Source organism: Lepidochelys kempii, chromosome 4 (genome assembly GCF_965140285.1).
Source record: "Lepidochelys kempii isolate rLepKem1 chromosome 4, rLepKem1.hap1, whole genome shotgun sequence".
Lineage (NCBI taxonomy): Eukaryota > Metazoa > Chordata > Testudines > Cheloniidae > Lepidochelys > Lepidochelys kempii.
Window position 1 is genome coordinate 141,341,833 of NC_136383.1, and position 23,600 is coordinate 141,365,432.

Here is a 23,600-nt window from a genome sequence, read left to right on the forward strand (position 1 = left end):
CTTACCCATACTTCCTGGTGCAGGGGTCAGAACCTTCAGCAATGCTACATTGCATGGGCTAATGGAACGTGGGAATCCACTGCACATGCCAATCAGTTAGCCAGTGGCTTAGGACCTTTCTGTTCCTGCTGCTGCGGGGTAGATAAGAGGCATCTCTAAATTCAGTAAAAGAGGGTGATGCTTTATGGGCAGATTCCTTTCACTTCCCCCCAGCAGGAGATGGAGGAACAAGGAAACATCAGGCGGGTTCAGTCAGCGCCACCTTCCATAAAGTGGCCTCTGGTTGATTTCCAGACAGGGTCTTTTCAGCAAGCTGAAGGTATTGGAGCTTTTCTGGATCTCTGTGGAATTCTGATAAAGACCAGCATCTGTCTGGGCATCTACCTTGAGGCAGCAGCTCTCCACACCACATCAACAGCATCACATACTTGATGCTGGCCATGCCAAAGCCTTTATGCAGAAAGTATGTATTATCTGGTGGTGGTGAAAGCTCTGTTCCATAGCTAGCCCTGCCTTTTGCTATGGAACCTGGTAGTCCAGAACCTGTAAAGGAGCAGCTCACAAATCCCAGCAGCACTAAAATTCAGGGCTCTGGGATGCAGTGCCTTTAAAGTTTGGCCAATCTTACCCCTGGGCATTGCTACCCCAACCACTAAGTTCTTATGCAGGAAAGAGGGTGGGAGATGTAGATGGCAGCCTCCCCAGCGTAAGATATCCCCGTTTTCTGCTCCCTGGGACGAGGAGAGAGGCGTGAGGCGTCCTCCACACTTTCAGCTACTCATCAAGAATAGACTGCAAAGGCAAGAGCAGTTCTATGGCAAGGCTGCTCTTGACCTAGCTACTCTGGCCCTTACGAATTCCCTGAGTGGACCAAAAATAATTAATTCAATCCAGCGGTTCTCGCAAGCTGCTTTAAACGTGGCAAGAAGTTTGGATTCTCCAGATCAGAATCACTTGTTTGCTGCTGTGGACCTTTAGCAAATCCTGATGGGTCCTCAGTGTCCAAAAGGTAGCAACAGGCCTCAAGAAAATCCCTCTGCTTCCTGACCCACCTGGGATGTCAATAAGGGGCAACTGCCAGTGACAACACAGCATCAGCTACCACAGCTTGCGCCAGATCCTGGAGCGGGCGGTTCTGGAGGGCTCTGCAACTACATCTGGTTGGTCATGTTGAGCCAACAAAGCCAACTCCCAGCACACACCTCACTGCAGGATCCTCTGAACGGCGTGTTAAATGGGGCACTTCTGTCTCTGGGATTAACCTGCTGGATCAGGCTCTGACCATGCGCTGTCGTCAGGGGTTTTGAATTCTTCAGTTTGGAGCTGCCTGGAGTCAGGGGCTTCAGCAGGGGCACATCTGATGGCAGCTGGCTCTGGGGACACCCCCCATGTTTGACAGTGCCCCGGAGGCAGCGCCATGTCGGAGAAACTGCAGCTCCGTGCCTCACTGTGAGCAGCAGGGCTCTCAGACGTCTGACAAAGCAGATCTGCTGAACCTCATGGGAAGCTGAATCCAAATCAACACAGGCACCACAGACGAACTCCAGTTCCCAGAGGTAGGACTTGTCGTAGGCTTCCGCTTAAAGGTTGAAAAACCAACCAACCAAAAAAAGGGTGGGGGGGAATCCACTGAAGCAGCAGAGCAGCAGGGAAGGAGTGCTGCGCACACGCCCCCAAGAGCTGCCACATGGATGCACAGCAATAACAGAGCTGCAGAAACTATTCCAAAGAGAGGATTTCCAGAGTCAAGGCCTTCACAGCGCGAGGGAAAGGAGCCACCACCCCAGGAGGGCCATGAAGAGTGGGGTGGGCCGAAGCGTTTAGGAGGCAGAGAACTGAAACAGACATCACAATTATTTGACAAAGGCAGGGTCAGCCCAAGACTGGATACGCAGAAATGGATCATGCCAGCTGAGCAGAGCCAGAGTCCATGTCTAAGTGCAAGTATCTCTCCACCTCCACTAACTGAAGCATCTGTGAGTGCTCTTAGAGCCAGCCACAGCCAGAGAACTGATGATGTTTTCACAGGGGTTTATTTATGAACCTTTCACTCATTTTCACCCACACAGTTACAGCAGAACACACTAAGGAGTTTGCCTTTATTGTTCAATTCTACCCGCAACAATCAGGCTGTACAAATGGCGTGGGGGACCAGAGAACACACACCAGCGTACGCGTGTAAAAAGTGCAACACACTGAGTACGTTTCCCAGACCTGAGGAAGAGCTCGGGTGTAGCTTGAAAGCTCGTCTCTCTCACCAGCAGAAGTCAGTCCAATCAACGATATTCCCTCCCTCACCTTGTCTCTCTGATATCCTGGGACCAACACAGCTACAGCAACCTTGTTTTCTAAATGGCATTCACGGGAATATGCCATTGGCAGAACGTAGTGGAATCTAAATGTACACTACACTATCGGTGTGTGTTACAGTGAAGACTCTTGTCCACTATACACTGGCCACACACAGGCCTGGTTTACACTAGAAAATTAAGTTGGTTTTAATACTTTGGCCAGGGGTGTGAAAAATCCACACCCCCCGCACGGTGTAGTTAAGCCAACCTAAGTCCCCGTGTAGAAAGCACTTGGTCGATGGCAGAATTCTCCCATCCAGCTAGCTTCTGGCTCTCGGGGAGGTGGACCCCCCACGCCGATGGGAGACTCCTTCCCGTCGGTGTAGGCAGCGTCCACGCTGAAGTGCTGTTGGAGTGGCACAGCCAGGCCGCTGTAGCGTTTTCAGTGCAAGCCCACAGAGAAAGACGCCTGGACCGGACTTTGAAGGCACTAACAGCTCCAGGGAATCTCTAGTTACATTAGCACATTGCCATGTTCTCAGTTCGGGTAATAGCTTTAGTTGGCAATTTTACCCAAACAGTGCCCAGCACTCCTCTGGAATAAGGTCTGTCTACTAGCCAGAGGCAGCTGAGAGCTGCTTGTAGCATGCCCCTTACTTGGCCGTGTGCACAGCACAGCATTCACCGAGTCACACAGAAGCTGACGGGGATGTTTTTTTCAGTTACGAGAATCAGGGATCATATGAGAAGTGGACAGAGCCAACAGGTCGTTGAATGACTCAACACCTTTTCTAATGCAGGTTCCCGATTTCAGAAAGCTGGAATACATACGCACCTGTCCAAAGTAGTGTCTGTGTCAATGGGGTACTGCCAGCATCTTTTACAAATGCATTAGTCCTAGGACAATTACTAAATAGGTAAAGCTAGAGAGGAGAAAACACACTGGTTCTTAAATAGAAAAGGAGGACTTGTGGCACCTTAGAGACTCACAAATTTATTTGAGCATGAGCTTTCGCAAGCTACAGCTCACTTCATCGGATGCATTCCTTCCTTGTTCTTAAATGGAACAATTCAAAATTAAAAAGGTGAAAAAGCTGATCAACACTGTCCAGCACAAAATAAGCGCTCTCAGAACTGGATGGAAGGTATGCATTGAAAAGTGACTGATTTCATGGTCATAGGAAGCAATAAAGGGCTTATGGGGCCAGTTCATAAACTAAGACATTTAGACCTTCCTAACTCCTCTGGGCAGTGGGCCCAATTCATGTTTTACTTCTGGGTCTTTAATGAAAGAGCTGCTGCCAGGCCAACACTAGAACGGTCTGTGTACGCAAGAACACACTTGCAACAATAAACAGCAGTTACTGGCTTGTTCTACCATCTACTGCTCTTGTTGAACTCAGCAGCTTTCACCACGATTAATACGGAAATAGTCATGAACCTGCACCAGAAATATTGCCATTAAGTAGCAGTGCTCATTCCTTAGAGAAATTACACACTGTCATCACAGCTTATAGGCTGGGCGAGAGAAATGTTTGCCAGCTAAGTGAAGAATTCACTGTAAAAGAAGAGTTCTCAAGTGCATGGGATCCATTCTGTCCCCTCACCACACATACACACACGCAGACACAGGAAAACTGACATGTCCGCCCTGCAATCCAGATGAGAAACACACACTTCAGAAGGATCATCTGGTTCTTCTTTCATTTAAAAAATTAAATCAGGCTTGGGTCGTTCCATTTTCTTTAAAGAAAATCAAAACTCAGAGCATCCATAAGCAGACATGCACCTGGGTCCCTCAAGGACAGAGCAGGCGCATCTGCTCAAGAAACGGAGACATTAGTACAGTACACAAACTCCCAAGAGAGGCCCCTGGGAGTGAACACTGTGTGAAGTATTCAGAGTAACAGCCGTGTTGGTCTGTATTCGCAAAAAGAAAAGGAGGACTTGTGGCACCTTAGAGACTAACCAATTTATTTGAGCATGAGCTTTCGTGAAGTAGTAGAACAAGAGATGTAACACGAGATGGACAAAGTAGCAGCAGCTGCTGCATGCATGAGAGACAAGGGAGCCCTGTTTGTTATGAATCTTTTGTACTTGGGCTCAGAATACAACCCTTAAAAATGAGTCCAGAGCAATGAATGTTCTGCTGATAGCTGAATGGTCTCTGTGATGGTACAAGCAATGGGGCTGCTTTTATAGGTCACAGGATGAAGCTTGGGTAGATTCTGCGTACAGAGAATTATAAAGCTCGGCTAAAATAAAGGCAGGGAACAGACTGGCTCCAAGCCACCTGCTATGGGGCAGATGCAAACTATTTGATGAATCACTGAATCAACTCCCAATAATGCGCCCTAGAAACAAAGTTTTTCATTGTCTCCATTCAGCTGTGGTGTAAAATGGACAAAGCACTAGCTGGCTACACTCCCCCTCACAAAGGCCTCAAACTTCCAGTATCAGATGGAGCAGGCCCTCGGTTTCAGCTTCAGACAACTCTGCCAGCCACAATCTGCCCATCCGATGAAGTGAGCTTATGCTTTTAGAAAGCAATTTTATACAGTCGATTGTGCGTGTCCCCACTAAGCGCATTAAGTCGGAGGAGTGCGTCCACAGTACCGAGGCTAGTGTCGACCTTCAGAGCGTTGCACTGTGGGTAGCTATCCCACAGTTCCCGCAGTCTCCACCGCCCATTGGAATTCTGGGTTAAGTTCACAATGCCTGATGGGGCAAAAACATTGTCGCAGTGGTTTTGGGTACATGTGCCACCCCTCCCTCCGTGAAAGCAACGGCAGAGAATCGTTTTGTGCCTTTTTTTCCATGCGGGCGCCATACTGCTTTCAGCAGACGGTGCGGTAAGACTGCTAACCGTCATCATCGAACCACCACTTCCGCTGCCACTCTGCTCTCCTGCTCTTGTCTCGATAGCGAATTTATCCATGTTGTCTCTCATGGGCTCCCACTTTCGCTGCAACTCAGCTCTCCTGCTCTCCTGAATCCACCTCACAGGTCGTCAGCCACCTCTTCCGCTGCCACTCTGCTCTCCTGGTGGTCTCGCAGAGCCACTTCCGCTGACACTCTGCTCAGCAGCTCTTGTCTCGCCATGACAAGGCGAATGTGCAACCCGCTCAGCTGTTGTGTCCTGGCAGCAGACGGTGCAGTAGGTCTGCAAACCATCGTCATTGAACGACCGCTTCCGCTGGCATTCTGCTCTCCTGCAGACGCCACACCACGATAAGCATGGAGCCCACTCAGATCACCGCAGCAGTTACGAGCATTGTAAATACCTCTCACATTGTCTTGGGGTATGTACAGAACCAGAACCTGCAAAAGCAGGCGAGGAGGCGATGGTAGCACGGTGACAAGAGTGACGAGGACATGGGCACAGACTTCTCTCAAAGCAGTGGCCCCAGCAATTTGGACATCCTGGTGGCAATGGGGCAGGCTCATGCCGTGGAACGCCGATTCTGGGCCCGGGAAACAAGCACAGGCTGGTGGGATCGCAAGTGTTGCAGGTCTGGGATGATTCTCAGTTGCTGCAAAACTTTCACATGTGTAAGGGCACTTTCATGGAACTTTGTGACTTGCTTTCCCCTGCCCTGAAACGCAAGAATACCAAGATGAGAGCAGCCCTCACAGTTCACAAGCGAGTGGCAATAGCCCTCTGGAAGCTTGCAACGCCAGATAGCTACCGGTCAGTCAGGAATCAATTTAGAATCATAGAATATCAGGGTTGGAAGGGACCCCAGAAGGTCATCTAGTCCAACCCCCTGCTCAAAGCAGGACCAATTCCCAGTTAAATCATCCCAGCCAGGGCTTTGTCAAGCCTGACCTTAAAAACCTCTAAGGAAGGAGATTCTACCACCTCCCTAGGTAACGCATTCCAGTGTTTCACCACCCTCTTAGTGAAAAAGTTTTTCCTAATATCCAATCTAAACCTCCCCCACTGCAACTTGAGACCATTACTCCTCGTTCGGTCATCTGCTACCATTGAGAACAGTCTAGAGCCATCCTCTTTGGAACCCCCGTTCAGGTAGTTGAAAGCAGCTATCAAATCCCCCCTCATTCTTCTCTTCTGCAGACTAAACAATCCCAGCTCCCTCAGCCTCTCCTCATAACTCATGTGTTCCAGTCCCCTAATCATTTTTGTTGCCCTTCGCTGGACTCTCTCCAATTTATCCACATCCTTCTTGAAGTGTGGGGCCCAAAACTGGACACAGTACTCCAGATGAGGCCTCACCAATGTCGAATAGAGGGGAACGATCACGTCCCTCGATCTGCTCGCTATGCCCCTACTTATACATCCCAAAATGCCATTGGCCTTCTTGGCAACAAGGGCACACTGCTGACTCATATCCAGCTTCTCGTCCACTGGCACCCCTAGGTCCTTTTCCGCAGAACTGCTGCCTAGCCATTCGGTCCCTAGTCTGTAGCTGTGCATTGGGTTCTTCCGTCCTAAGTGCAGGACCCTGCACTTATCCTTATTGAACCTCATCAGATTCCTTTTGGCCCAATCTTCCAATTGGTCTAGGTCCTTCTGTATCCTATCCCTCCCCTCCAGCGTATCTACCACTCCTCCCAGTTTAGTATCATCCGCAAATTTGCTGAGAGTGCAATCCACACCATCCTCCAGATCATTTATGAAGATATTGAATAAAACCGGCCCCAGGACCGACCCTTGGGGCACTCCACTTGATACCGGCTGCCAACTAGACATGGAGCCATTGATCACTACCCGTTGAGCCCGACAATTTAGCCAGCTTTCTACCCACTTTATAGTGCATTCATCCAGCCCATACTTCCTTAACTTGCTGACAAGAATACTATGGGAGACCGTGTCAAAAGCTTTGCTAAAGTCAAGAAACAATACATCCACTGCTTTCCCTTCATCCACAGAACCAGTAATCTCATCGTAAAAGGCGATTAGATTAGTCAGGCATGACCTTCCCTTGGTGAATCCATGCTGGCTGTTCCTGATCACTTTCCTCTCATGCAAGTGCTTCAGGATTGATTCTTTGAGGACCTGCTCCATGATTTTTCCGGGGACTGAGGTGAGGCTGACTGGCCTGTAGTTCCCAGGATCTTCCTTCTTCCCTTTTTTAAAGATTGGCACTACATTAGCCTTTTTCCAGTCATCCGGGACTTCCCCGGTTCGCCACGAGTTTTCAAAGATAATGGCCAGTGGCTCTGCAATCACAGCCGCCAATTCCTTCAGCACTCTCGGATGCAACTCGTCCGGCCCCATGGACTTGTGCACGTCCAGCTTTTCTAAATAGTCCCTAACCGCCTCTATCTCCACAGAGGGCTGGCCATCTCTTCCGCATTTTGTGATGCCCAGCGCAGCAGTCTGGGAGCTGACCTTGTTAGTGAAAACAGAGGCAAAAAAAGCATTGAGTACATTAGCTTTTTCCACATCCTCTGTCACTAGGTTGCCTCCCTCATTCAGTAAGGGGCCCACACATTCCTTGGCTTTCTTCTTATTGCCAACATACCTGAAGAAACCCTTCTTGTTACTCTTGACATCTCTGGCTAGCTGCAGCTCCAGGTGCGATTTGGCCCTCCTGATAACATTCCTACATGCCCGAGCAATATTTTTATACTCTTCCCTGGTCATATGTCCAACCTTCCACTTCTTGTAAGCTTCTTTTTTATGTTTAAGATCCGCTAGGATTTCACCATTAAGCCAAGCTGGTCGCCTGTCATATTTACTATTCTTTCGATTTGGAGTGGGCAAATCTACTGTGGGGGCTGCTGTGATCCAAGTAGCCAATGAAATCACTAAGCTGCTGCTAACAAGGATAGTGATTCTGGGAAATGTGCAGGTCATAGCAGATGGCTTTGCTGCAATGGGATTCCCTAACTATGGTGGGACCATAGACAGAACGCATATCCCTATCTTGGGACCGGACCACCAAGGCAGCTAGTACACAGACCGAAAGGGGTACTTTTCCCAGGTGTTGCAAGCACTGGTGGATCACAAGGGGCGTTTCATCAACATCAAGGTGGGATGGCTGGGAAAGGTACATGACGCTCGCATCTTCAGGAACTCTGGTCTGTATGAACAGCTGCAGCAAGGGGCTTACTTTCCAGACCAGAAAATAATGATTGGGGATGTTGAAATGCCTATAGTTATCCTTGGGGACCCAGCCTACCCCTTAATGCTATGGCTCGTGAAGCCATACACGGACCGCCAGGACAGTAGTCAGGAGCTGTTCAACTTTCGGCTGAGCAAGTGCAGAATGGTGGTAGAATGTGCATTTGGACATTTAAAAGCACGCTGGCGCAGTTAGACCTCAGCGAAACCAATATTCCCATTGTTATTACTGCTTGCTATGTGCTCCACAATATCTGTGAGAGTAAGGGGGAGACGTTTATGGCGGGGTGGGAACTTGTGGCAAATCGCCTGGCCGCTGATTATGCGCAGCCAGACACCAGGGCTGTAAGAAGAGCACAGGAGGGCGATGCAACAGAGAAGCTTTGAAAACCAGCTTCATGGTTGACCAGGCTACGGTGTGGCAGTTCTGTTTGTTTCTCCTTGATGAAAACCCGCCCTCTTGGTTCACTCTACTTCCCTGTAAGCCAACCCCCCCACCGCCATCACTGCTTGCAGAGGCAATAGAGTCATTATGTTGTTTCAAATTCATGCATTCTTTATTAATTCATCACACAAATAGGGGGATAACTGCCAGGGTAGCCCAGGAGGGGTGGGGGAGGAGGGAAGGACAAAGCCACACTGCACTTCCAAACTTATTGAATGCCAGCCTTCTGTTCCTTGAGCAGTCCTCTGGGATGGAGTGGTTGGGTGCCCGGAGGCCCACCCACCCCGCATTCTTGGGCGTCTGGGTGAGGAGGCTATGGAACTTGCGGAGGAGGGCGGTTGGTTACACAGGGGCTGCAGTGGCGGTCTGTGTCTTTCCTGCACCTCAACCATACGCCGAAGCACATCAGTCTGATCCTCCAGTAGCCTCAGCATTGCATCCTGCCTCCTCTCATCATGCTGCCGCTACCTTTCCTCTTGATCCCGCCACCTCTCCTGTTGCTCCCGCCTTCTGTCCTCACGTTCATTTTGTGCTTTCCTAGACTCTGCCATTGTCTGCCTCCACGCATTCTGCTGGGCTCTTTCAGTTTGGATGGACTGCATGAGCTCAGAGAACATTTCATCGCGAGTGTGTTTTTTTCCCACTTCTTATCTGCGCTAGCCTCTGGGACGGAGATACTAGTCGTAGCGTTGAAACATTTGCAGCTGTGGGAGGAAAAAAAGGGAGATTAAAACTGAAAGAGACACACTGGCCGTTTAAAAGGAGAGGCTGATGTTTTCAGGTTAACATACAGTACAAACCCAACTAACCCTTCTCCCCCCACCCCCCCCACACACACCCAATTCTCTGGGATGATCGCTTCATCCCTCCCCCCACCGCGTGGCTAACAGTGGGGATGATTTCTTTTCAGCCACAGGCAAACAGCCCAGCAGAAACGGCCACCTCAATGTCCCCTGAATAAAATTCCCCTATTTCAACCAGGTGACCATGAATTATATCACTCTCCTGAGGATAACAGAGAGAGATAAAGAACGGATGTTGCTTGAATGCCAGCAAAGACTGGGACCACAAGCTGCCATGCTTTCTTATGCAAGGATTCCAGGCTACGTGCTACTGGCCTGCCATGGTAAAGTGTCCTACCATGGAGGATGCAATAAGGCTGCAAAGGCTTTGGGAATACCTCCAGGACAGCTTCATTGAGATGTCCCTGGAGGATTTCCACCCCATCCCCAGACACGTTAATAGACTTTTCCAGTAGCTGTACAGGCCGCGAATGCATCCTAAGTCTGCAGGGCAAAGTAATCATTAAACACACTTGCTTTTAAACCATGTATTATATTTACAAAGGTACACTCACCAGAGCTTCCTTCTCCACCTTTGAGGTCCGGGAGCCCGGGTTGGGAGGGTATTAGATCTATGGTGATAAACAGTTTCTGGCTGTAGGGGAAAACAGCTTCTCCGCATGCCTGGTGTGCGCTATCATCTTCCTTGTCCCCAAAATCCTCATTCCTGTTGTGTGAGACTCCCCCCTTGCAGGGGTCCACGTGCAGGGGTGGGGGCATCCCCTAGAATTGCATGCAGCTCATCATAGAAGCGGCATGTCTGGGGCTCTGACCCCAAGTGGGCGTTTGCCTCTTGGGTTTTTTGGTAGGCTTCCCTAAGCTCCTTAAGTTTCATGCGGCACTGCTGAAGGTCCCTGTGATAGCCTCTGTCCTTCATGCCCTGGGAGATTTTTTCAAATATTTTGGCATTCGTCTTTTGAAACGGAGTTCTGATAGCACGGATTCATCTCCCCATACAGCGATCAGATCCAGTACCTCCCGTTCAGTCCATGCTGGAGCTCTTTTGCAACTCTGGGACTCCATGGTCACCTCTGCTGATGAGATCTGTACGGTCACCTGTGCTGATCACCTTGCCACACTGGCCAAACAGGAAATGAAATTCAAAAGTTTGCGGGGCTTTTCCTGTCTACCTGGCCAGTGCATCTGAGTTCAGAGTGCTGTCCAGAGCGGTCACAATGGAGCACTGTGGGATAGATCCCGGAGGCCAATACCGTCAAACTGAATCCACACTAACCCATATTCGACCCAGCGATGTCAATTTCAGCGCTAATCCCCTCATCGGGGAGGAGTACAGAAATCAATGTTAAGAGCCCATTAAGTCGACAAAAATGGCTTCGTTGTGTGGATGGGTGCAGGGTTAAATCGATCTAGCACTGCTAAATTCGACCTAAACTTGTAGTGTACACCAGGGCTGAGTCAACAGGACACTATGCACCAGCCTGGGCATTCCATGCAACTGCCCATAATCCCGTAAGTAAACTCTCCAAAGCCACTGTCCAGGGAGGCCTGGATCCCTGAATGTGGGAACAGGACACTGCCCATCTTTCTGAGCAGAGGTCAGGCTGTATCTCATGGAAAACAGAGTAGGGCAGTGCCCACCACAACCATCTTCAACTGCTTCTGCCCTTTGCTATTTCCCAAGCTGCTTACGGAATCTTGGGCATCTCTCCCCATTACTGATTGGGGTCAGTCTCCTTAAATGACCTGCACCTTGGGGCATCTCAGAGCTTAAAAACCTTGTCTCCTCAAGGAAGAAAAAGCTGGTGCCGGAAGCTGGTCCCACGAAAATGGCGACGCTGATTACTCACATCTGACCAGAGCCTCTCAGCACATGGGAGCAGAAAAGCTCCTGGGTCCCTGCTTCCAGCGTTACCACAGCCTGAACTGCCAGGCTCCTGTGCCAACCTGCACATAAACGAATGGCTTTTCCACCACTCCCTGGTGGACATGATTCCAGGCTGAGCTACTGACATTTCCAAGGCAGATACCTACAGGTTTGGGTTAAGACAGAAAGGGGTCAAGCTTTTCGCTCATTTAACCCCTCAGATGTCAGTTTTTGCAGCTCTTACGTGCCACTATTCTACTGCAAGGCTGACATTTCAGGGAGGGGGAACAGTCCCAGGTATTTGAGGCAGGACTTGCTCCCTGCACAGTAACTGCTATGCCAGACCACACTGTAGCAATGAACAGAAGACTGTGTGAGCTGTAATTTCATTCCAAAACTGGAGAGAACGGCCATCTTGCTGCCTTTAAACAGCTAGCTTACTCTCCCTTCTCCACCGACCTGTCACACTGCAGGTGGCAGGAGGTTTCAGCACTCTCCCGGTGTTGCACTCCCTAGTGAGCTGGGCCAGAAGCGCACTGCAGCTGTTCACTCAGCTGCGTTCTTTATTTGTGCAAGTGCAGCATGGGCCGAAACATCAACTGCTCCCCTCAGCAGATTCACAACGCCTGTCCTTGGCATCTCTGGCGGGATGAATGCAGAAGGACAAGAGCAGCAGATACCTTTGGGGAGGAATATGAACTTCATTGCTCTGTAAGACTTTGTGCTACTGCACAGCTCCATGGTTACCAGCAAGAAGCTCCTGGCCTCCCCCTGCACCCAGTATGCAGGCCTTAAAGGAAACTGACCCAAAGGTGCAGCAGAAGTTCTTTGACGTGTCATGTGGAAACAGCAACTGTCTCGATCCTTGAGAGAAATAGGCAACTGGGAGCCCTCGAGAAGAGTCACTCTGACCCCAGTGGAGGCCAGGGTGGAGTTAGTGTTACTCACTGAAGGTCATGAAGAGAGGCAATACCCTTGAGGCAAGAGGCTACCTATTCCACCCTCCCTGCTGAACACTGGGATCCAGATGGCAGGCAGAGAGTGGAAGAGCGTTGATTATTTGTATTTGCTCTTTGCCCCAGTTTAAGAGGTGGGCAATCTGCCACCCAAAATAGAGCAGGAGGAAACATCTTTTAAACCGATTAAAGCCCAGCATATACCATGCACTGCAAAGAATTACCTAATCTCATTCATACGGATTTGCCTACTAATGATGTTATTTCTTTTTAAGCATTAGTAGTTTTACCAAATAGAACCTTGGATTCCCAGACACTAAAATGGTCACAAGGGCCGCAAGGAAAAGAGCCAGCAAGTTGATTGACGGTTTCAACCCTTAAAATGGAACTGTGAGGAACAGGTCGAGAAGAAATTTTACAAATGAGCTGAGTCTGGTTTGTCACACTGGGTGGAAGTTCTAGGACATACCTGTCTGATCTCGGTTTCCATCTCAGGGTTAGTCCCACAGTGTTAGTGAGGAAACCCCACTTGTGTCATGGGCTCTCTGGTATCGGTTTGATTTATAATTACTCCTTTTAGAATGAGACAATTAATACTCTGAACAGATGGTACCGTATGTGCACAGCCTGCCACCAACCCAATTCAGCGGCGATCTTCACAATGAAGTAAGGCAAAACTGGAAAGTAAAATCAACACACTCTAAAGATTGTATAGAAAGCGTACAGGGCCAGGAAAGCCAGAGCTGGGTGTGAGTAATAGCAGCATGCAAAATAGCAGGGACAAGAGCTAGCGGGAGAGTGAAGTAACAGGGCCAAGCGCATGCAGATCAGTAAGCTCAGACACATGCGGAGATTTCAGACTGGCCAGAGGTCACACAGGAGGTCAGAACAAAGAGGCTTGGAACAGTTACTACAGTATCACCCAGAACTCCAAACTTCCAGGGGAGCACAGCTTCACCTCCTGCTCTGCTCCCCATTGGTGCACGGTTTGGGAAGGGACAGACGCAGTTCTGGGCTCGGATTCTCTCTCCTCCCAAGTGCCAAAGGGTTCTATAGACTGGAAGGGAAAGCGTCACAGCAGCACGAGCTGGCAGCCTATGTGCCATCCCTCACAGGAACAAGCAGGTACTGTCTCACCACCTCTCTTTGGCATTTCTAGTGGGCCCATCACTGTAGCATCTGGGTGCCTAGAGTGTTTGCAGGATTGCCTTGTCAAAGTTACAACATTCCCCCATCAGACTGCTCGGCTCCGCCGAGACCCGCATAGCTTTCCTTTTGCTACAACTGCAATTTGAAACAAACAACAGATTTGTGGGGATTTTCTGGCCTTCTCTTTTTCCCTGGCTGCTGCCACGATATAACAGGGGTGGGTGTAAGGGAGGTGGCTCTTTCAGGAGAAAAGTTAGTGTCTGAAAAAGAGGGATTTGGGAAAAACTGTCATTTTACAGGTTTCAGAGTAACAGCCGTGTTAGTCTGTATTCGCAAAAAGAAAAGGAGGACTTGTGGCACCTTAGAGACTAATTGGTTAGTCTCTAAGGTGCCACAAGTCCTCCTTTTCTTTTTGTCATTTTACAAGTATTACATTTAGGGAAAATGGCGACTTGTCTTCAAAGCAGAAAGAAAACGTTCGTTAGCCAGCAGTACCTGCTTCCAAATTCAGATTTTTTGCTCTTTTGAGACAGTGTTTTCCCTATTTCTGAGTTTATCTTCTTGGCTATCTATTTCTGATACTTTCTATTTCTGATACCACAAAATAGTCCAGTGACAACCTGCCTCCCTTAGCAAACTGTTACACATCGATTCAAAAACCATACCAGGCCCTATGACAACACCTCTTTGATCATCCAGAGCAGTCACTGTCTGTTTTCATCTCTCCCTTTAGACAGTAAATTCAATGGGGCAGGGAGTCTGCCTACATCTAGGGTGCACAGCTCTGAGCACACTGTTGGGGCTTTACACAGGAGATTTACATCCATTACAGCAATAGCTGGAAGGAAACACAAGGCAACGGAATGTGAAAGCCAAGGTTAACGTATCAGCCTAAGCTATAGGATGAAGATCACAATACTTGTGTTGGGCCTTTGGATTCTAAAGCCAACTCTTGTGTGTTGGTTTCAAGAATTTCAATACATGCACCCAGAGAGAAATATGATGGGCACATTTCACAAGTACAAATAGTTAACTCACACCCAGTACTGGTGTGAAAGCTTTACCCTGTTGCTGTGAAGAAACAGCAGAAAGTTCTCAGAACTCCCAAGTAAAACAACATTGTTTGGTTTATGAGCCCATGTTCCCTACCAGGTTGTGTGGCAGGCTGAGAAGTGGTGAAGGATACCTTCCCACAAAGCAATGCTCTTCCCCCAGTCAGTCATGTGGACTCTAATTACCTAGCATCTTGTAAGCAAGCTGGGCCAATCTAGGCGCCGGAGAAGGGGAACACATGCAATGAGTAAACATGCGACCATACAATGGAAGGCACATCAGCAATGAGTGACAATGAGCCGAGATGTATTTGGGGGCATTTCATGCGGCCAGGAGATTCTGCGACGTACAGATTAATTGCCAAAAAAAATGCACCACCTTTTTAGGTTTCGCTCCGCGCTGCATGAAGAGGGGACAAAGGTTAGAAGTTAGAGTTTACACTGCCTGGACAGACAACAGAAGTGAACCATTCACACGCCTGCATGTTACTATTCTGAGCGGTTATACAGCTTTCCCTGCTGTTCCTGAGGAAGGTACTTTGATCTGTTCTGCTGAAGTCACCAGTCCCCAATAATACAAACAATCAGCACGGAAGAAAGCACCCAGATTAGAATCATAGAATCATAGAATATCAGGGTTGGAAGGGACCCCAGAAGGTCATCTAGTCCAACCCCCTGCTCAAAGCAGGACCAATTCCCAGTTAAATCATCCCAGCCAGGGCTTTGTCAAGCCTGACCTTAAAAACCTCTAAGGAAGGAGATTCTACCACCTCCCTAGGTAACGCATTCCAGTGTTTCACCACCCTCTTAGTGAAAAAGTTTTTCCTAATATCCAATCTAAACCTCCCCCACTGCAACTTGAGACCATTACTCCTCGTTCTGTCATCTGCTACCATTGAGAACAGTCTAGAGCCATCCTCTTTGGAACCCCCTTTCAGGTAGTTGAAAGCAGCTATCAAATCCCCCCTCATTCTTCTCTTCTGCAGGCTAAACAATCCCAGCTCCCTCAGCCTCTCCTCATAACTCATGTGTTCCAGTCCCCTAATCATTTTTGTTGCCCTTCGCTGGACTCTCTCCAATTTATCCACATCCTTCTTGAAGTGTGGGGCCCAAAACTGGACACAGTACTCCAGATGAGGCCTCACCAATGTCGAATAGAGGGGAACGATCACGTCCCTCGATCTGCTCGCTATGCCCCTACTTATACATCCCAAAATGCCATTGGCCTTCTTGGCAACAAGGGCACACTGCTGACTCATATCCAGCTTCTCGTCCACTGGCACCCCTAGGTCCTTTTCCGCAGAACTGCTGCCTAGCCATTCGGTCCCTAGTCTGTAGCTGTGCATTGGGTTCTTCCGTCCTAAGTGCAGGACCCTGCACTTATCCTTATTGAACCTCATCAGATTCCTTTTGGCCCAATCTTCCAATTGGTCTAGGTCCTTCTGTATCCTATCCCTCCCCTCCAGCGTATCTACCACTCCTCCCAGTTTAGTATCATCCGCAAATTTGCTGATTAACCTAAACAAGTCTGTGAAAGGTGGCCTGCCAGCATGTAGCAGACAACTGAGCTGGCAGTTGCCTTGAGGCTTGTGGGCTTTATCCCAGAGTAACTATAATCAGGCTTTGGCTCCTAGGGCATTAAGGCTTCTAAGGTTCCAGGAAAGAACATTTTGAAAGGCAAATGACTGCACATGACAGTTTAGTTAATTGTGAGGCAGTGGGGTCTAGTGGAGAGAGCACTGGACTGGACTCAGGAAACCTGGGCTCTATTCCCAGCTCTGCCACTGGCCTGCCAGGTACCTTGGGCAAGTCACTGCCCTTCTGTGCCTCAGTTTCCCCAACTGTAAAAAACAGATAATGCTGTAGATACTGCCCTGCTCTGTGAAGGGCCTCACACTCTGCTGATGACAAACGCTAGAACAGCTGGGTATTATTTTGTTTCCAATACTGTCAGTTAATGCATTTGGCCCCAGAAGCCTGGGATTGCTAGGGAGGTAGGTCTGCCCCAACCTCATCCCTAACAAACACTTCCTATTCCAAACTGACCCCCCATTCAGCAATCTCTGCTCAGCTGCTGACTGCACTACATCTGGTGATTTCTTTGCATCTTACAGCCATCCACACGTCAAGTTCCCCACTGTAAAATTAGAGCCGAGTGAATTAAAACTGGGCAGGCCTGCAGTAACCAAGAGGGATATGAACAATTGCTCATGACTGGGTTATAACTAATATTTAAGCCTCAAATTATACAAAGATAAGGGCTTGAATATGTGACTTTCCCCATTAGACAGATCTGCCCTGGCTGTGTCGAATCTATCTACCAAACCAGGCAGAAATATGTTGAGAGAGAGAGAAAGAGAATTTTCTCCTTTCCCCAAGTAGCACTGACCTCTACAGACATGCTACCATGAGTCACTTTCCATATCAAAACCAAAAGCACCATCATTATTTCAATTACCATAGCAGTCAGGGTGAGGCCGAGGGAGAAGGCTACTGTTGCCATATTTACATGTGTGTAAGCCTCTTATTTCATCCATTTTAACACAGGTCCAGTGTCCACCCTCCCAGAGATTAGCAGTACCGTTCTGCTTTGCCACCTCTATTCTAGCTTTACCAAGCAGCATGCTTTCTGGCAGAGCGCTCTCAGTCTGAGGCTGGGATGACAGACGCCCTTCAGGAACATGAACAGGTGGTGTTCACTTTATATTCAAATACCAGGAGCTTTTTACATAAAAACAGATTCAACAATACATGCATTTACTTATCCTCCATTTGGATCAGGACACAACACAAGGTACAAATTCTATGCTATTATAAAGTGCCAAGGGAAGTCTTAAAGCAGAGAGAATCTCTGATTTCTAAGTAGCTGGTTTACCACGATGCAGTCACAGATTACCAGCATTTATCCCCGGGATTAGCAGAAAGGACTGGAGATAAAATTCACATGAAATCCACCCCCAGCACAGAGACACATTTAAGTGATGCAACCTATGTCAAGAAACAACTCTTTCCCAGTGTTACCCGTACCACCTCAGTGTGTTAACATCTGTCCATTGCCCTGCTGGTTTACTGTTAACATTGCAATGGCTTTGGACCAAGAAATAGACCATTTCATTCCATTTTGGGGCTCTCATGAGCAAGCTTCAACGATGTGCGAGACAATATTTTAATTAAGGCAGGAATGTTTCTTAGTGATTAAAAAACTGGAACTGGGAAAAAGGACTCCTGGGTTCCATTCTCAGCTCTGCCACTGACTGATCGGGTGCGGGGGTTGGGGGAGGTGCACATGTTAACAACAGACAATTCTCCAATCTGCATCTCAGTTCAAAGTAGAAATCCTTACCTAGAATCGTAGAATCATAGAATATCAGGGTTGGAAGGGACCTCAGGAGGTCATCTAGTCCAACCCCGACCAATCCCCAGTTAAATCATCCCAGCCAGGGCTTTGTCAAGTCTGACCTTAAAAACTTCTAAGGAAGGAGATTCTACCACCTCCCTAGGTAACGCATTCCAGGGCTTCACCACCCTCCTAGTGAAAAAGTTTTTCCTAATATCCAACCTAAACCTCCCCCACTGCAACCTGAGACCATTACTCCTTGTCCTGTCATCTTCTACCACTGAGAATAGTCTAGAACCATCCTCTTTGGCACCACCTCTCAGGTAGTTGAAAGCAGCTATCAAATCCCCCCTCATTCTTCTCTTCTGCAGGCTAAACAATCCCAGTTCCCTCAGCCTCTCCTCATAAGTCATGTGTTCCAGACCCCTAATCATTTTTGTTGCCCTTCGGTGGACTCTCTCCAATTTATCCACATCCTTCTTGTAGTGTGGGGCCCAAAACTGGACACAGTACTCCAGATGAGCCCTCACCAATGTCGAATAGAGGGGATCGATCACGTCCCTCGATCTGCTGGCTATGCCCCTACTTATACATCCCAAAATGCCATTGGCCTTCTTGGCAACAAGGGCACACTGTTGACTCATATCCAGCTTCTCGTCCACTGTCACCCCTAGGTCCTTTTCCGCAGAACTGCTGCCGAGCCATTCAGTCCCTAGTCTGTAGCGGTGCATTGGATTCTTCTGTCCTAAGTGCAGGACTCTGCACTTATCCTTGTTGAACCTCATCAGATTTTATTGGCCCAATCCTCCAATTTGTCTAGGTCCCTCTGTATCCTATCCCTACCCTCCAGTGTATCTACCTCTCCTCCCAGTTTAGTGTCATCTGCAAACTTGCTGAGGGTGCAATCCACACCATCCTCCAGATCATTAATGAAGATATTGAACAAAACCGGCCCCAGGACCGACTCTTGGGGCACTCCACTTGATACCGGCTGCCAACTAGACACGGAGGTAAGCCCCAGGGATGTTGGACCAGGCTTAGGGGAGGTAAGACACAGGATCCTTGGATGAAAGTTGCTACAGTGGGGCAGTGTCTTTTTTTTTTTTTTTTTTTAAATCTGTCTGTAAACTCTTTTGGACCTCAGATGTTTGTAAAATTATCCCATGTCCCTTTAACCTTGGGAAGACCTGAAGAAAAGGGAGACTATTTTGGCTAAAGGTATCTCAAAGACATGGCTGGTAACTCAACTATAGGGTGGCAAAATTAGTCCCCAAAGGACATGGAGACACCTTTTCCGGTCATGTGCCATGTTAGATCACTGAACACTCTGATGCAGTGTATTTTAGGGTTATAGCTCAAGGGGGCACAGGGTGCCTATTATTTACAATAGCACTTTCCCTTGACTCTAGTGTCATCTAGTGGCAAAATACTGTTAATCTGCAGCTCTTGAATGTAATGAGAGGCAGCAAACAGCAGTAAGACTGTCCTTGGGAGAGGTGGGAAGCTGCTCTGTGATGTCATCAAGCTTCTAGACAGTATTTTTACTAATACAATTAGGCTCTTCTTGAAGAGCAGGGTATTGCCTCAAGCAACGATCAGGGTGCTCTGCAAATCCAAATGGAATCATCAAGGGACAAGAACAGTTGTAAAATGCATTTCAGCACAAAGGTGTGATCACCCCTCATGCCCAGTAAAAATGGGAAAGGTCTTCAGTATCATTCCGATTACAAAGATGATGAAACCAAGGCAGAGAGGAGAAGTTATCTGCCCAAAGTCGCACAGAATCAATAAAGGCCCGTCTACACAGGAAGTTAATTTGGATTAAGGTAGGATGTGAATTTAAAACAGAATAGCTATTCCTGATTAACTCCCTGTGTGGATGTTCTTAGACGCTCATATTCCAGAATAAGAGCATCCACACAGGGAGTTAATCAGAAACTCTTCCCTGTGTAGACAAGCTTTAAGTAGCTGAGCACTGCAGATGGCCTGAAGGAGAGCAAGGCTTGGCTTTGATGTCTCAGGGCCTAACTTCACTGTCTTGCACCTTGTAGAGTTATTTACCCCTGTGCAAAGGGGATGTAAATGCTCCCCGCAGCGTGAGTGAATGGACTGTTCTGATTTGGTAGCATTTTTACAATGACTTTGCACACAGGTTCCATCGCCTTCATGCTCTTAGCTTTGTGCTAACTACCATGCTGCTTGAAACAGCCTCCGCTCCCCATCTGCCAAGTCCCCTCTTCTTCTGGTAAACCCACTTCCTTCCAGGAACTGATCCTTCTTCCTCACTCTTCTTGAGATGCTGTCCCATGACTTGCCTAAACAAGACTAAACCTTGTGAGGGCAGAGAACACATCTTACTCTAAAACCCCATGTAAGTGTTGTTTAGTAACAGATTGAGCCCAATAACTTGTGTGACTATCGAGGATTAACAGGATACAGTTCTAGGACTCTGCTCTTTTTGCTTCTCATTAGACCCACACTCGCTACTGAAACAGTTTTCAAGAAGAGGGGATCAGACACCACATCCCCTTCCTGAAGAGGAAGAAATATGTCCAGAAAAGGCAAAGCAGAGAAATGAGGAGAAAGCCATGAAGTCTGGGCATCTCAGGACTTCCTATCAGTCCCACCTTGGTTCTTGGTACCACATTCTCAGAAGCAGAAAAAGCAAAGAGGTACCACGTTAACAAGAGAGAACTGCAACGAGGCAGTAGTTATCTGCCAAGATCAACATGCTAGAAGAGACGCCACAACACAGAAAATCCACATCTCAGAAATAGATATTGTGATTTCTAAGGAATTTGTGCTAATGGATAGTCCACTCCTAACAGGCCATGCTTTACACTCAGGGTACTTCTACCCTGCAGCTAGGAGGTGTCATTCCCATCTTGGGCAGACATACAAGTGCTAACTCAGCTCGACCCAACTGCAGTGTAGACAGCCTCTGGGACTGCGAGGCAGGAGCGACCACTGCTTCGCAGGAGCTGGATTTGTTCTTATACTAAACATTCTTTAAGGTTGACTTTACTGTGAAACATTCGACTGATAATTTTCTGGACTTAGATGATTCAGTGTCTCCACAGAATGCGTCTCTCTGTATAGGTGCTAAAAACTGGATTCAGGATGAAAAACAATTGTGGCAACATGCGATGAAGGCTTGCGTAGAGACGTCATTCAGAATAAAGATAGGATTCTCAGACAAAGAGAACCACGGGCTACAAGCAGAGGTGGCTTCCAACACTAGGCTGGGAACACTGCTGACGACAATGCCAGGAAGCTCTCAGGCAACCGCTATGGATAGCCTAGTAGCTCTGAGTTTTACAGAGTAACATCAGGCCAAGGGAAGGGTCATCTCACAGAGGAGGAGATGACACGGATTTTGATGGCATTTCCTAAGCTATTGCCATACTCCCTAGCAAGACACTTGCCATGTAATTTCAGACAGCAAATGTTGGTTCCTCCATAACTGGCCAAAGAATGGGGTTAGTAAAATCAAGACTTGCTTGTAAGAAACCAAATCTGGATCAGACAGTGGTAACTTATCAAACCAATTCCCCTTGCAGCACTGAGTGCTTGTCGTTTTGAGTGGAATAGCCTCCATACCATCAGCAGCAACTTGATTTAAATGGGCAGCAATGCTGGGGAATGCTTGGTCTAGAGCATGTGCTTTGTTAGAGATTTTGGTCCCAGGACTCATTTGGCCCTCAGCACCAAAGCATCAAAGGAATGGGCAGAGTCTCCTGGCACAGGGGAACATGCAGAGTCTCTAAAGCAACCAATATTGAGCTTTGGCTCCTTTGCCTAGGATTGTGCGCCGGCTCAGAGCCAGATTATTAAGTGTCTGGGCACAGGCTTGCCACGCGCTGACAGAGGAGCGAACTGGGCAGTCAGAATTTTTAACATTAAGCCCTAAAGCAAAACCCTTTCTAAGTATCTTCAGTATTTATAGGGTACCAGTCAGAGTGTCATTTACGCACCAAGTTACATGCACAACTTGCCCACTCATGGGCAAAATGCTGTGCGGGCAGCTCAGAGCATTTAGCCCACCTTGTTTCCATGTGGGCAGCTATCCCAGGTCACAAGGAAATAGAGCCTGAGCTGGCAGAGCCCTAACTTGCAAAACCGGTTTCCAATACTGAAGATGAAAGGAAGACGGTATGTAGCTGAGCATGCAGCTTTCACGGGTATCAGTGGGCATTTTGCATTCTGTCTGACAGCAGTAAACAGCAGTTAAGAGGATGTCCAAATAACCCTACAGTACATTTAGAACACTGGCAATTTCCACAGTGAAGGTTTAGGAGGAGGACTATCCACAGCATGTTACAATGCAGGAATCATTAGATGGGATAGGCTGCATGTAGTCCAGTCTCTGACAGTGGCCAGCACCAGATTCTTCAGAGAATGGTGCAAGAAAAACCCAAGTGAGCCACTATGGAATAAACCCAGAGGTTCTCAAACTGGGGTCGTGACCCCGTTTTAGTGGGGTTGCCAGGGCTGACTTAGACTTGCTGAGGCCCAGGGCCGAAGATGAAGCTTGAGCCCCACCACCCGGGGCTGAAGCCTGAGGGTTCAGCCCTGCATGACGGGGCTTTGGTTACAGGCCCCCTGCCTGAGGCTGAAGCCCTTGGGCTTCAGTTTTGGCCCCCCCTGCATGGGGCGGTGGGGTTTGGCCTTTGGCCTCCCCATCCTGGGGTGTGTGGCTCAGGCTTCGGTCCCCTCTCCCGGGGTCATGTAGTAATTTTTGTTGTCAGAAGGAGATTGCAGTGCGATGAAGTTTGAGAATCCCTGGAATAACCTGTCGAGTGGGGAAGTCTCCGCCTAACCGCAGCAGTTAGTGTTTGGCTTGTGTTATGAAGATGTACAAAACCTGTGCACCCTAGCTAGTGTAACAGTGAACGTCCGAGCAGCTCTTTGACTGCATGTGGTCAGGTTGACCAAGGTCTCTGAAGGATTAAAGTATAGCATCTATGCCTCTGCTCCAATTTTCTGTTGGCTTTGGAAACATACATTAAAACTAGGTTCAATGGGGGCAGGTGACCAAAGCCCACAGGTCAGTCAAGAACATGGAGACCTGGGAGACGGTTTGGAATCTGGGAGGAGCATGGGCCGTTATAGCAGGGATAAAGGAGAGACAAGACAGAACTGGGGGAGAATCAAATCAGTATCTTAGATGTCTGTATACTAATATGAGAAGTATGGGGAATAAGCAGGAAGAACTCGAAATACTAGTAAATAAACACAACTATGACATAGTTGGCATCAGAGTGATCTGGTGGGATAATACACGACTGGAATATTGGTATTGAATGATACAGCCTGCTCAGGAAAGACAGGCAGGGAAAAAAGGGAGGAGGTTTTGCCTTAGATATTAAAAATGAATACACTTGGACTGAGGTTGAGATGGAAACAGGAGACAGACTTGTTGAAAGTCTCTGGGTATGGATAAAAGGGGTATACCACAAGGGTGATGCCATGGTAGGGCTCTATTACAGAGCAACTAACCAGGAAGAAGAGGTGGATGAGGGGTTTTTTAAATAACTAACAAAATCATCCAAAGCACAGGACTTGGTGGTGATGGGGGACTTCAACTACCCAGACATCTGTTGGGAAAATAA

At 48.1% G+C, this 23,600-nt stretch overlaps 1 protein-coding gene across 10 annotated transcripts in view; it reads right to left on the reverse strand.

Annotated features, from left to right (window-relative positions):
* DCTN1 (dynactin subunit 1) overlaps nucleotides 1-23,600 on the reverse strand; it is a 146,273-nt gene that overhangs the window by 50,677 nt on the left and 71,996 nt on the right. For 6 of the 10 annotated variants that reach the window (XM_073343114.1, XM_073343113.1, XM_073343119.1 and 3 more), the window contains exon 5: nucleotides 15,031-15,051. The exons of the other annotated variants lie outside the window; for them this stretch is intronic. In XM_073343114.1, coding sequence (XP_073199215.1) covers nucleotides 15,031-15,051 — 21 coding nt within the window. The remainder of the gene's footprint in view (nucleotides 1-15,030; nucleotides 15,052-23,600) is intronic. 10 annotated transcript variants of the gene reach the window in all.